This window comes from Callithrix jacchus, chromosome 6, assembly GCF_049354715.1.
Source record: "Callithrix jacchus isolate 240 chromosome 6, calJac240_pri, whole genome shotgun sequence".
In the NCBI taxonomy this organism is placed as follows: domain Eukaryota; kingdom Metazoa; phylum Chordata; class Mammalia; order Primates; family Cebidae; genus Callithrix; species Callithrix jacchus.
Genome location: NC_133507.1, coordinates 39,071,904 through 39,086,729, shown reverse-complemented (window position 1 = coordinate 39,086,729; position 14,826 = coordinate 39,071,904). Strand labels below are relative to the sequence as shown.

At 36.7% G+C, this 14,826-nt stretch overlaps 2 protein-coding genes across 30 annotated transcripts in view; one reads left to right on the top strand and one right to left on the bottom strand.

The window, feature by feature from the left end:
* Positions 1-3,674, top strand: part of ANKAR (ankyrin and armadillo repeat containing) — a 61,652-nt gene extending 57,978 nt beyond the window's left edge. Inside the window, 1 exon segment of the mRNA XM_078375626.1 lies at positions 808-3,674. Coding sequence (XP_078231752.1) covers positions 808-1,055 — 248 coding nt within the window. The 3' untranslated portion in view covers positions 1,056-3,674.
* OSGEPL1 (O-sialoglycoprotein endopeptidase like 1) overlaps positions 1-14,826 on the bottom strand; it is a 38,958-nt gene that overhangs the window by 16,860 nt on the left and 7,272 nt on the right. For 4 of the 29 annotated variants that reach the window (XM_078327097.1, XM_078327095.1, XM_078327094.1 and 1 more), the window contains exons 1-8: positions 13,725-14,270; positions 12,405-12,640; positions 8,388-8,775; positions 7,350-7,554; positions 7,125-7,273; positions 6,076-6,206; positions 5,835-5,951; positions 4,100-4,206 (exon numbers count right to left, since the gene is read on the bottom strand). In XM_078327097.1, the coding sequence (XP_078183223.1) occupies positions 4,128-4,206; positions 5,835-5,951; positions 6,076-6,206; positions 7,125-7,273; positions 7,350-7,554; positions 8,388-8,555 (849 nt within the window). In that variant the 5' untranslated portion in view covers positions 8,556-8,775; positions 12,405-12,640; positions 13,725-14,270 and the 3' untranslated portion in view covers positions 4,100-4,127. Of the gene's footprint in view, positions 1-1,091; positions 3,633-3,878; positions 4,207-5,834; positions 5,952-6,075; positions 6,207-7,124; positions 7,274-7,349; positions 7,555-8,387; positions 8,776-12,404; positions 12,641-13,724; positions 14,271-14,425; positions 14,727-14,826 lie in introns of those variants that run through there. The other 25 variants (XM_078327114.1, XM_078327109.1, XM_078327113.1 and 22 more) reach the window with 21 other exon arrangements.

Genomic DNA, 14,826 nt, shown 5'->3' with positions numbered 1-14,826 from the left:
TTACTTGTCAATTTCACATATATTCTTAGTGCTTGTTCATGTAGGACCATAATCAGTCCTTACTTGGAATGTTGTCCTATCATGAAAATCAGGGATAGAAACATTCAGAAGTCAAGATCAGTTTGCTAGAGTCACAAACAGAAAGGGAGAGAATTTAAAGACAGTAAAAGGAGAGGAAACAACTTCATGTATTCAGCGAGTTTATGAGGGAAGCTAGGTATGTGAGGAGGCTATGTAGAAATATACATAGAATATCAATATAGAAATCTATATAGAAATATATATATTCATTTTTAATATAGCTTCTTTAATGTAAGAGTAATTTACACACAAGAATAAAGTCAGTCTCACTCTTTCTTCACTTTAACACTGGTTTCTAAACAACAACCTGTTTATCAGTCATAATCTGATGAAGTTTTCACAGGCTTGTGGTAACATAAGAAAAAATAAGGACAAGGTAGCAAGTTTCTGATGAAATTCATTTCATTCAATGTCAAGTCTATCATTTGAGATGATGCCTTTTATATTTTCTTTTGGTACTAAAATATTCTTTATTTTACATAATGATGTTTAAAGTAGTATTTGTTCTTTTATTAATGATAACTTGACATATTAACAAGCTAGCAAACCATATAGTGGTCCCCACAAATTTTTGGCCTCTGACATCTAAAAGTCTGGAAGCACTGATTGGTTCTCTTAGTATGTTTTAGTTATGTAAAGAAAATAAAACTACATAGAACTAGAAGTAATGAGACTACACCTAGGGCTCTCAGTAGAGACATTTAATTGAGGCTCTCTAATTTTTAGGGAAAGAGCACCGAAGAAAATTAGAACCTAAAATTCAACCAAAAGATTCTTTGACTTTATTACCTACTGTAACTAACTTCGTGGGATGCTTCAAAGCAACAAAAAAGACCAAGGATTCCCATATTATTTTTTCTTTTTCACCTACACTTACATCAGATATCACAAATGTATCAAGACCAAGAATAGTGTGTTTGAGCCAACTTGGGAAACACGTCCAGAAAGCCAACCCAGAGCCTGAAGAAAGCTAATAATAGCACTTAGTATGAAAGGATTCCTGAGCCATCTTTAAAAAATTTTTTTATTTTTAATTATGGTAATATGCAAATAACACAACTGAATAATCTTTTTGAATAGAAGTTCTTGATCTCGATACTAAGCAGATTTTCCTTAGCATGTCTATGGAATTTAGTAACAGGTCAGAGTTACGGTTTCAAAAAATAAGTAGGATTTCTGTAAAGATAAGTAGGATCTCTGCTTCCTGGGTTCAGGCAATTCTCCTGCCCCAGCCTCTTGAGTAGCTGGGATTGCAGGTGCCTACCACCACCCCCGGCTCATTTTTGTATATGTAGTAGAGATGAGGTTTCACCATGTTGGCCAGGCTGGTCTTGAACTCCTGACCTGAGGTGATCCACCTGCCTTGGCCTGTCAAAGTGCTGGGATTACAGGTGTGAGCCACTGGGCTCTGCTTCGCTGTGTACTTTAAAGCTCCCCTTTTCTCCATCCACTTGCTCAATTGCCTCCATACAGTCTGAGGGTCTTGCTATAATCCATTCTCTACCTGGGCTGCAGTTAGATTGTAAGCATATATTAATCAGCAGTTATTTTCCCCAATATGTACTTAGGGCTTTCTATGTGGCACAGTCCAGAGCCAGTGAGTGAATGAATGATTATTTATTTATTTTTTGGAGAAAGGGTCTTGCTCTGTTACCCAGGCTGGAGGGCAATAGTGCAATCACAGCTAACTGCAGCCTTAAACTCCTGGGTTCAAAGCAATCATCTCACCTCAGCCTCCTGAGTGGCTAGGGCTACAGGTCCTCGGTCTCTGTTATGCTGAGTGTGGTGGTACAGGCCAGGAGCCCTAGCTACTCAGGAGGCTGAGGTGAGATGCCCAGACTGGTCTCAAATTCCTGGGTCTCAAGCGATTCTCCTTCATTGGCCTCCCAAAGCTAGGATGACGAGTATGAGCTACCATGCCTGGCCCAAAGCTTGTGTTCTTAACCACTGAAAAGTAAGAGACCTCTTTAATTTCATATTTAATTCTAAATTATCTTAATGGTGCTGAGTCACAACTTTCTGGTAGATCAACTAAATTAATAGAAAATGTGGAGGGAAATTGTATATTTCGTACTAGAAATCAATACATATTCGAATGATAAACTGTGTTATCCAGCACCATTAAGGATAAGAATTCATAAGAATGGACATATTAAGCTTCTATAGATATTTTTTAAAGCCTTTAGAGAGCAACTTTTGAGCTCTGAAACTGGTTTCAGGTATGCTGAAGACTGTATTTTAGAACTATTTTCAGGTTATCAGAGTTTCTTTGCATTCAATTCCAGGAATTTCCTCAGTATCTTGGCCTAGCCAGACCATCTTACCACTCCTAAAATATATACTATTTCTTTCTCCTAAAGTACAATGCCCCCCCATAAAGATTATTTTTATTACTCTACATTTTTTACTTTTTTAAAATGATGTGTGAGAAGTTGGCCCTTGGAGGCTGAAGTTGGAGGATTACGTGAGGCCTAGAGTTTTAGTCCAGTCTGGGCAACATAGCAAGATGCTGTCTATAAAAATAAAAATTAAAAATTATGTCTGAGAAAGGCCTCCAAAAATAGAGTGTTATATTCAAAGAACAGTACATTTAGTTACTTTAATCAAGACAGAAAAACAGTGATAAGCTTATGATATTTGCAGTACAAAGTCTGGATTCAAAAAAAATTAACCAAAAAAACTCCCAGATTTATTTCCATCTGATTATATACAATTTCTCAAATAACTGATGTGAAAGTATATGGACAACTAAAGTGTACAATACATACACTTCAGGGATTACTTAAATGTTAAAATTGTAAAACCTCAAATTAGATGTATTTTAAAAAATGCATAGACATCCTATTTACTCCACAGAGCATACCTAATAACAAATTCTTTTTTGTTGTTTTTGTCTTTTTGAGATGGAGTCTTGCTCTGCCACTCAGGCTGGAGTGCAGTGGCACTATTTTGACTCACTGCAACCTCTACCTCCTGGGTTAAAGCAGTTCTTCTGCCTTAGCCTCCCAAGTAGCTGGATTTACAGGTGAACGCCAGCCACCATCCCTGGCTAATTTTTTGTATTTTTAAGAGATGGGGTTTCACCATTTGCCAGGCTGGTCTCCAACTACTGACCTCATGATCTGTTCACCTCAGCATCCCAAAGTTCTGGGATTATAGGCAGGAGCCACTGCGTCCAGCCCGTAATGAACTCTTAAAATTAATAACATATTATGTTAGAGAAAGTCAGCTTTTGTCTTGATTTGGAAATGTCTGCTTTTATATGACTTTGATCTAAAATTGCTCTCTCACACACACCTGTAATCCCAGCACTTTGGGAGGCTGAGGCAGGCACACTGCCTCAGCTCAGGAGTTCAAGACCATCCTAGGCAACATGGTGAAATCTTGTCTCTACTGAAAATACAAAAAATTAGCTGGGCATAGTGGTGGTCACCTGTAGTCCCAGCTACTCGGGAGGCTGAGGCAGGAGAATTGCTTGAACCCAGAAGGCAGAGGTTGCAGTAAGCCGAGATCACACTACTGAACTCCAGCCTGGGTGACAGAGGGAGACACTGTCTCCAAAAAAAAAAAAAAAAAAAAAAAGGGAAAGAAAAGAAAAACAAATAAAATTACTCTCTCATTATAAAGTCAGGTTCATGTTTCAATAGAAGTCAAAAAATAGAAAAATAGCTTCTCCTATTCTGATTTGAGGAAGTGGGGATAAGTCCTAGGCCCATATGATACAAAGCCAGGATTCAGCAAAATTACTGTACTTCTTTCAAAGTTTTTCTTTCTACCTGCCAACATCAATACATTCCTTTCTCAAAAGATGTTTTATTTTGGTTTTCTAATGATTAAAAAAAAAAAACTATGTTTTCTTGTAAGACTTTAACATTACAGTATCTCAGAAGAGCAGGTAAAACATCAAACATAAGAAAAAGAAATAACAAAAGAAAGTCTTGATAAATAATTAATATTATATTTCTTCTACAATTTGATATATAAAACAATAAAGACTTAATTTTAACATTAATACTACCTGTAGGGATTTTTTTGAACAGCAAAAATCATAGGTTCATTTTTAATCGTGGTACTTTTATGGCAGCTTCTTCAACTTCTTTTGATATGTCTACTCCAAGAGGACATCTACATCAGAATCAGACAAATCACATTATTTGTTTGCTTCATGATCCATCACTAGTTCTACAGACTATTTGCTTAGAATTCTGAAGGTACAAGTATCTAATGTATTATTCATCATATGTGGTGATGATTCTTAAACGCATAGAAATATAGTGAGACCTCAAGTCAGGATCATGAAAGCTAGCCTCATTAATAAGAAATCTAAATTTTGAGACTTTTTTTGAGAACATCTGTTTTCTTGTTCTCAAATACTGTACATAAGTAAGTTAAAACATAAAATAAAATATAAAAATAAGAAAAATATCTTATAAATCTCTACAGAGCTAAAAAGGTAAAACATTTTTGCCACACAGCTAAAGTCAAACCTGCATTCATTCACATTTTACAAATGTCCCAGGTTTCTATAGGTTCTTCTCTATAGCACAACTGTCTAGTTATGAAATATAATGTTGACAAGTTTTTTTGTTTTTGTTTTTTTGTGAGATGGAGTCTCGCTCTGTCACCCAGGCTGGAGTGCAAGGCATGATCTCAGCTTACAACCTCAACCTCGCGGATTCAAGCAATTCTCCTGCCTCAGCCTCCTGAGTAGCTGAGATTAAGGCACCCGCCATGACACCCAGCTAATTTTTTGTATTTTCAGTAGAGACAGCGTTTTACCATGTTGGTCAGGCTGGTCTTGAACCCCTGACCTTAGGTGATCTGCCCACCTCAGCCTCCCAAAGTGCTGGTATTACAGGCATGAGCCACTGTGTCTGACCAATGCTGACAAGTTTTAAAACATCAGATGAAAAGATGTTTAAAATATAATTATGTTAGATTATGAAAATAATTGTCTTTTCCTATTCCAGAATTAACTTATAACAGAATTATATAGTAAATTGAAAAACCAGCTAGGCATGGTGGCTCACACCTGTCATCCCAGCACTTTGGGAGGCCAAGGTGGGTAGGTCACTTGAGGTCTGGATTTCGAGACCAGCCTGACCAATGTGGCAAAACCCAAAAACTAAAAATACAAAAAATTAGCTGGATGTGGCAGTGCGCACTTGTAATCTCAGCTACTCAGGAGGCTGAGACATGACAATCACTTGAACTCGGGAAGCAGAGTTTGCAGTGAGCTGAGAATGGGCCACTGCACTCTAGCCTGGGTGACACAGTAAGATTCTGTCTCAAAAAGAAAAAGTAAAAGAAAAAACTGTGCTATTTGTTGGAACTTTGATTTGGGAGAGGAAATAAGGCTTGCAGGAAATAGCAATCTTTTGGCCAATTCTCAGCTGCCTGTGTAAGAGCATAATCACAACCCATTTTCACATCTGAATGCTTTCTGCAGGTTTCCCTTAAATTTCCCAGCACGTTAGCTGGTTTTGAGATGTTATTGACATCGCAAAAGTCCAGGCCATGAACATGGTTTCCACTCTAGTTCCAAAGGAAGGAATTCATCATCCTTACTCATGGTTTGTTTCTAACTCACCTAAACTTGTCAAGATTTTTATAATTTGATGCTGCAGCAAAAATACTTCTTATACAGTATCAACCTTAACTAGGTTTATGAAAGACATTTATGTCACTTTCCTTCAAGTACCACCAGAATGTCAATGAAAACCTCATATAAAAAACAAAATTCAGGCACTGACCTAAGTAATGTAACCTGCATAAAGAGCATGAATGGTACCACATACTTTGATTCATAGCGGATGTCTTCTATGTCATGTAAGATGCCCACGCCAGCACGTAATCTTTCAATACCGTTCCTAAATAAAAATTATTAAAATAAAATCAATAGCTCCAAGATCTGAAGGAAGAAGGTTTAGTATGATAAAATGGCAATTAATATTTAGATGATTATGAGTGAAGCACATATATCTTGTGGCCTACCATGCAATCATAATGCCATTATCAGTGCACAGTCTGGGAGGAGGACACAACAAAGTGCACTGTGTTGCGTTTGTTAAAATTTCCAGAGCTCCGTGGATATAGAAGTTACTTGCAACACCTCCAGATGCAACCTGAAGGAATTGAGAAAACCAAAAACGATCACATGGATATGAATCAAGCTGTTAATTAAACCTGGGGGGAAAATATCAGCATTGTACAATAATAAACTATCTCATTTTGAGATGAGTAATGGGCAAGTTATATATCTATATAATAAAAATTTACAAAGAAAAAATCACTAACATTTCTAATAGCATAGAAACATTACTAGCATTTTTTGTATATTTTCTTCACACCTTTCATCTCAATATTTAATATAATTACCATCAAACTATTATTTTAGACCTTGAATTTTTTATTTTGTGCATCTTACTATATAACTCTTAAAAAATTATTCTTTGATATCAATGTAAAATTCCATCTATGAATTACCACCATTTAAACATTTTCCCACTTTAGTTTATAATTTTTAAAAGAATAAAGTTTCAGATACAGTTAAATAGGATGTTTATCAAGGTTTTTAAGCACAATTAAAGGGATTTCAGCTGGTACAATGGTAGTGGGTTATCAGAACTTATTAACATTAGTGTTTCATGAAAGTTTTTGTACAACCTCCCACTGCTAAATTTGACTGGCTTATTTAAAAACAAAAAGGGATTTCCTCAAAGGATGAAGGAAATCTGCCTATTTTTCTAAAAATAATGACAGCAATTACTGCATTTGCTTTCTTTATTGTAAACCCTCTTTTAAATCCAATAAGAAGATGCCGTCTTGGACTTTTGTGCTATAAAACTATATAGATGTTTCATGAAGCTGTCAAACTAGTACAAGAAATGGCGTTAGTCTTTCCTATCCTGCATGATTTCATACTGTCAGGGCTAGCACAGCGTATAAAGATCTGTTCACCTAAACACAAGGTCAAAGTCTTGGGGAAAAAAAGTAACATATTGCAAAGTGTAACTATTACAATAAAATGAGATAAAACTTACCAGTACTGCATTATTTTGAGGTAACAAGTTTCTCTGCTTACAAAACAGAATAGCTCGATGTGTTCTTTTCACAATATGACATGCTGTTATGTGCTGTACTGCGGCAGCAATGTCTGCAGCTGAAGACAGGATTTGTCCCTGCTCAATACCTGCAGAAATGAGCAGGTATTTTTAGAAACAATCCAGGAATATTTATCTGTTCAACTTTACTAATTAGAAATATACCTTCCTCTTTTTCCTTTTGTATTATTATTTTATTAAGAAGGTGTTGAAGTCCAGTAAAAGAAAAATCACAATTTTTAGCACATTGCAAGGGAGGTGTGGTGTCAAAATGAAATCTGTTTCCTTGTTTGGCCAAATGTTCTATGGCTTTCCCACCACTCATGATGGAGCACTCTGGATGTTTGATTAAAGAAAGTCTTCTTGCCACCTATCAAAAAAATATATTTTTTTAATGAGTCATAAAATTAAATACTTTGAAACCAAAAGAGGCAAGGGAAATAAGTTGAAAATTGCTAATAGCCTCCCCCTCCACCAAATGAATAAAACATGCTATACTTTGAGAAATATAGACTATAGCTGATATTCAGGTAAGCAGACAACCCTGTTCCTTATGATGACCTGAACAAGGCCAATCACTGCCCCGTCTGTTTGCTCTTCTATTGGGGTTGGAAAATAGGCTTGAAGTTGACAATGACTGCTTAATGATGAACATCAGTAATAAGAACTTGCCCTATACTTTCTTCCTATCAGTTCACTGTGGGAAGCAGTGGTTTTTTGTTTTGTTTTGTTTTGTTTTTTTGCCCCCTATATATGGCAGTAGCCTCTGCAGTATTCTAAAACAAAGGGGGAGAAAAAACCCTATCTGTCTCTGGTGTCAGCAATTATGTGATTTAATCATAGAACTCTGTCCTTATGTTAATCTTTATATATTCTCTTATTTTACCTTTTTGCAGTATGTTAGTTTACAAAGCACTTTCCTTCACGTATATTATTTGACAAAATACATAACTGTATCTGCCAACTATTTCAGCCTTTATGTATAGATACTAACCTCTTACCATTTTATTAGGAAAGGCTAAGAAAGAATTCTAAAATTGTGTACTACTTTTTATTTTTTCTTACCATATGTGAATTTTTTTCAGTTTACTAAGATATCATTCAGAAATATTTAGATGAATGGTGGTAGCACATCTATTGCTACTTAGTTGAAATGGACAACATAACAAAAAAGAATGGAGAAATTAATTCTTAAATAATAACCTTGTCAAGCATGTCACCTGGTGCTATGTCCAAAGACTTTCCAAGAAGCAGAAAATCCGAAACTCCTTGAACTAATGCCAGCAGACAGTGACCTCCAGAAATCAAAAGAACGAAAAAAGGAAATTCTACTTTATTGGTCAATGTAATAGTAAGTGCATGAGCCTCCATATGATGAATGGGAATGAATGGCTTTTTTAACTGTCCTACCAGCTGTAAGCTAAATGATAAGCCCACTCCCAGGCTTAAAGCAAGTCCTGGTTTTATGGTAGTTGCAATTGCTGAGAGGTCACTTGGAGAGATACTACTGGCAGAAAGAATTTCCTGTACTGTTCGTTGAATATTTTCTCTGTGAAGCTGTTGAGCTACTGGAGGAATAATTCCACCTGTTCTGAAAGAAACAAAGACAGCTTTTTGTAGTTTTAAGAATGTAAAAATGAAGAAAAATGATAATATATTACAACTAAAGGCATGTCCTCAAGTTAATCATTATATAGCTGAGTAAATCAAGTATTTTCTAATGTGTACTTTCTAATGTAGTATACTGTGGTTATAACTCAGTATGCAGTAATTAAGGGGATAATGTTTCTGACTTTTTCAACTTATTCACAGCAAACTCACACGGATTTATTTGTTGATTAATGAAATCAGCAAAACAATCTTGCACAGTATTCCACACAAGGTTTGAGCATGGGAAGGACAGGAAAAAAAATTGTATTTAAGGAAAATTAATCTTCTTGCTGACAGGAGATTTTAAGAGAGATTACTGCAAAAGTATTTGTGTAAAGTGATTATATCTTAAACTGGGTGATTGCGGGACTGGAAAGAAAGGGACAGAGAACCTTGAGAACTGTAATAACTAATTGAATATAAGGTCCGCGGGACTAAGACATCAAAGTTTGTTCAGCTATTCAGCTGGAATGATTGGGTGAAAAGAAATTCTAACAGAGAAACATGAAGACAGTTTTATAAAGATGAGCTAATTTTAAAACACATTCCACTTGAGGTCACAGCAGGACAGCAGATAGCTTGCAATCCTGAAATACAGTTTGGGAATCTGGTGTTCAGAACTGCTAATTTGGATTTTTAGTCCATGTAGGACAATGGATGGCCACTCCAAACATCAAGTGTAAAGAACTGAGGCAAATTTGCTAGCAGCAAATTTGCCATGTGACTGAGTTACTATATGAGAAGTAGAGCATTAAAATACAGAGTCTGCAAAATGCACTGCTAGTCTCAAAAAAAAAAATCCTCAAATATTTGATGTTATAAAACCTACTAGTTCTATATGTAGAAATGAAAATCCTCAGTAAGTGCATTTAATGAATATTTGCTGAATAATTAAAATATTGTTTCAGGAAATGAGGGGGATATGAATGAAATGATCTGATTTCAGCACATCTACACTGTAATATAATTTTATTTTATTTTTCAAAGCTACTTTTTCTCTTATCTCTGTCATCTCTGTTAGCAGCATCAAATAACCCTCCAGTTTCAAAGTTCATCTTTACCTCCTTTCTCTCCCTCATTCTCCACATTAATCTCCACTCCCACTGCCCAGTCTCAAAAGCCCTCATCTCAGTCTATTCAACAGTCCTCTAATTGCACTTTCCTAACTATGTCCTTTGATCCTTAGAGGCCATCCTATATTGCTGCCAGAGAATAAACTAAAGCACAGTGCCACCCATTATTCCCCTACTCAAAACCTTTAGTTTCGCAGAATTTGGGAGACATCAAATCTAAATTCTCTCCCTGTCACTCATTTCTTCCTTCTCTGTCTTGCCCCCCTCCTTTCCTTTCTGTGCCTTTTCTGTGTATTTTATCTTCCAGAGATTATGCTAAACACTAGGGCCAAATAAGAACATGGTTTTATTCTCAAAGAATTAATAATAACAATGTATTTTTGTCTTGCTATGATTTGTAGACAGTATGGAGTGTGGATTAGGGAACAAAGCTAATAAAGAGGCAGAGAAACCATTGAGGCTTGAAGCTATATAGCCAAGAGTCTATGTGAGCCTACACTCTAACCCACCTATATGGTGAGCAGTTCAAAGCAAGGGTCATATGTGTCATTCACATTTGTACCCCAAATGCCCCAAGTATTGCCTGGTAACTATAGGTATTCAAAAAATGCTGAAATGAGCTAGGTGGATGGTATCACTGAAGCCTATTTTTCTCCTCAAGTGACCTATGCTGTAGCTAAATTGAATGTCCAGCACTTTCTCACTTCTTTGCCTTTGCTGACAATGCTCACTCAGTGATACGGTTTGGATCTGTGTCCCTGTCCAAATCTCATGTAGAATGGTAAGGCCCAGTGTTGGAGATGGGGCCTGGTGGGAAGTGACTAGATCATGGGGGCAGATTTTCCCCTTAGTACTGTGTTGTGATAGTGAATGAGTTCTCATGATCTTGTTGTTTAAAAGTAAAAGCTCCCTGGGGCCTCCCAGAAGCAGATGCTGCTATGCTTCCTGCACAGCCTATGGAACCATGAACCAATGAAACCTCTTTTCTTTGTAAACTGCCCAGTCTCAGAGATTTCTTTAGAGCAGTCCAAGAATGAACTAACACAGCCAGGTTATAATATTCTTTCCATCTCCATTTACGGAAGGCCTAACAAAAGGCCGCTGAATACCTGTGATGTGTCAAACATGTTGGGTACTAGGTAAAGCATTATTGATTAATACAGACATGGCTTCTGTCACCATGGCACTTAGACTCTACTAAGAGAGATGATACATAAATGAGCAAATGTATAAATTATGAAAGTATTACAAAGTATATATGCAGGGTATCCTGACACAGAATAGAATTTAGATAAAGTGGCCAGGATAGTCCTTTCTATTAACCTTTATGTGTTCAAAAGTTCAGTGCACTCAAGAGAAACTGAAAGGGCTATGAAGTTGAGACATGGTAACAATAGTTACTGTTTGCACCACTTGTTTGATATTTACCTTATGCTGCCTTGTACTATTAATTCTCCTTGTAGTTCTAGACATCATGTTTCCATGATCAAGTTAAGCTTCCTGAAGCCAAGGACTTTCCAGTACTTCATGGTGCCTTATTAATACCCAACACAGTCCCTCCCGCATATTGTTTGAGGCTTAATCTGCCTCTTCACATATATTATTTCTAATGCCACCCTCCCCTAATTCTATGAGGCAGATGTTAATTTTCTTATTTTGCTGATGTAAAAACAGAATCAGAGAGGATACGGAACTTGCCTACAGTTACAGAGCCACTACTAAGTACTTAATTCAAGATTCAAATACAGGACTATGATTTCAAAATACCAGGCTTTTTCACTATTCAGATGTTGTAAATTGATGGCTTAAAGACATACTCATCTGCAGAGTATTTTAATATATTTTGAATTTGCTACTAATTTTAAAAATCTCAAAATATGACATTAAAAATTTGGATTTCCATTTTTTCTTAAAAATTACGATACTCTAATAACACAAGTCCTGCATTCCTGCATGACAATTGGCTAGAGCTGAGTAGTGACCTCCTCCAGACATTTTCCTCTTTATATCTTGTCCATTTATTTGGGTATAACCTGGTGGTCCTCTACAAACATCTCAGTTTATAATCCTTGCACCATTCTATGCTTATTATAATTTATTTGAGTACTAACACAACATATATGTATAAATATGAATAGGGCTTTTTTTTTTTCAGTGATTAACACAGTTTTCCTAGGACGTCAGCTGAGACCATGAAACACAGAAGTGGAGAAAAGAAGGAATGCATTACTGAAGGAAAATCATCGATAAATACTGAAGCTGAGAATGAGCTTATTTTCTTTTGGCAATAGGATTAGTTAACGTTGGGAGCTTATTGTGAAGACTCTTAAAAGCCAGGATGAGGTATTTGAGGTTTTCGATAGCAGTTGTTTAAAGTGTTTGCAAAAAGGAATAAGACAGTAGCTCCTGAAAACTTTTATATATGACAAATTGAAAAGATGGTTTCATTTTACTTTTTCCAAAAAAAGTGGAAATGACTACGATAATGTCTACTTACTTTAAATGAACTTCAGTTTGGGAATGTATTGCTTCTCCCAACACATTTCCAGTTTCATCCACCACAGCAGCTGCTGTATCATCACAACTGGTTTCAATTCCCAATACTATTTTATGAAGAAATGGTGTTCCAGGATGAAAATTAAAACTTCTTAAAAATTCATAAACTTTCCTTTTTGATGGTTTAAAAACTCCTGCTGTCTTATTCAAGATTAATACTTACTCTATAGATAATTCCTGAAAAAGAATTACAGAAACAACTTCTTATTTGCAACTGACATTGGCCTGCCAATCTTTCAATATATAGTTTTACAGAATTACAGGAAAGTCTGTAAAAGTCACCAAAATTTTGTAAAGGCTATAGCAACATGTGAATATAAATAACATTATGAATGGATATAATGTTCCTCAAGAGGGAAGACGAGTCAGATATAAAATTTTTTAGTATTACTTGCATGCTGTTCATACCAAAAGACTTATTAAGACAGCTAATATTACAGTACAATAATGATAGAGTCCTCTGAAAAGTGCTATTTATTTTTTGACAGCTAAAATTAAGACAAAATGTGGATTTTCTAAAAAGAATAAATAACAAAGGCAGATGTAACAGATAAAAATAATGTTAATGTATTCTGTTTCCTAAAAACACCTTTCAAAATAAAACTTGATCATTTGGTTCAAAAACAAGAGTTAACATAAACACACACCCATCAGATTTAGTCTCTGGGTTATAAACAATAGTGTTCTCATGAAGCTCTTCTTAAAAGAAGTATTTCGACTAAAATGACTGCAACCTAACACCTATTTTATCTTTAATTTTAATCTTTGAAATTAAATCTCCACTTTTTGCTACAGGCTTTATCATAACACGCATCTTCCCAAATCCTTTCCCCCCAAAATAATAGCCCATCACTAAAGCACGGTAGTATCTTCCCACTGCGAAGTACCTAATTTTATGCCCCCAAATCATCCGTTCTAAAACTTTCTGGGTGTTAAAGCAGATCGTTTCTCCACCACACTAAAGGGATACAGGGAATCCCAGGGATTCGAGGTGAGCGACCTACTTGCAGAGGACAGTTGCGGGCAGTGAAGCCCAGACAGACAGGAAACCCTAGAGGAATTAGATTTGCATTAACAAAATCTGGACAAGGAGGGCTATGCAAAGCACTACCCTTTGGGGCCAAGAAAGCTGCAGGGTGAACCCACGTGAGTTGGGAAGCGCTGGTCTCTGGTCTGCTATAAGGCGGCGAAGGGCGCGAACTAGAACCGCGTTTCCAGGTGCATACCATCATTGGGGTGAAGAGTGAGCAATTTCACCTACCGTCCTCTTGGGGAGCAGGTGCTAGCACTTGTCTCCTTTCCCTAGTAAAGACTGTCGACTGCCCCTATTGCTGCTCCTGGAATAGGTGGAAGCCCGAACCTGGCGCTCTGAAGTGATAACATCAACGCCGTGCCGGGTCCCTTCAGAACTGGCTGCTGTTTCACTAGAGCGGCATTCTTAGTAAAAACAAAAGCTTAAAGGCCGTCTTTGCCCAAAACGTCCTGCGTGCCCGCATGCATTTTTCTTCAGATTTGCAGGTGATGGGAGTTCCGTAGACTTACACAGCTAGTGACTGATCCAGCGGAGACCGATTACAGGTTTGTCTGACGACACATCAAGTTGCAAACACTAAGCTACAAGAAAAAGAATTTTTTTTTTTTGCCTTTTGCTGGAATTTAGTTGATATTGTGATAAAAGGATGGGGTAGATTGTTCACTCCATTTTTATGGGAACTATCACCAAATCTAAAGGTAGCGGTGGGGTACCTTATACCTTCATCGGAGAAATAGGATGAAACTAGCGACGCCCGCTACCGGGGCGAGGGTTGGGGTGGGGGGGGTGGGTGTGGGGGGGTGGTCCAAAAGAACGGAAGTGTTTCTGGTCGGACAGTGTAAACCGTTACTCCCAATTCACTTGGAAAAAAGGGGCTGGCTTATTTTTGTAATTTTTTTTTAAAAAGGCGGTGGTAAATATTCTGTTACCTTAAAAAATCCTATTTTCATATTGTTCTTTGTACACGAAATTCAGCATGGTATGTTTTCAGAGTCTTGCACCTGCTTTTTTTTCTTTTATTGGCTTATGAACTTGTTACCATTGTTTGAACAGATTGATTCCAAGAGTCTTTCTTCTCCCCTGCTGGTATTTAAGATTTCGGTAAGCAAGGATCTTAGAATGCACTGTTGTACAGGGCTGGCATATATACCTGTACTTTGCACGTTGTGAAGCTCTGGGTATAAAAGATGAGTAAATCCCATAACATGTTGGGAAGTCACAGAGTAGAGTCTAGAGGTAGATACAGAATAAGTAAATAATTACCAGAATATTAGTGGAGCTTATGTCTTTCAAAAATTTCAATTATGTGTAACGATAACAATAATAATAA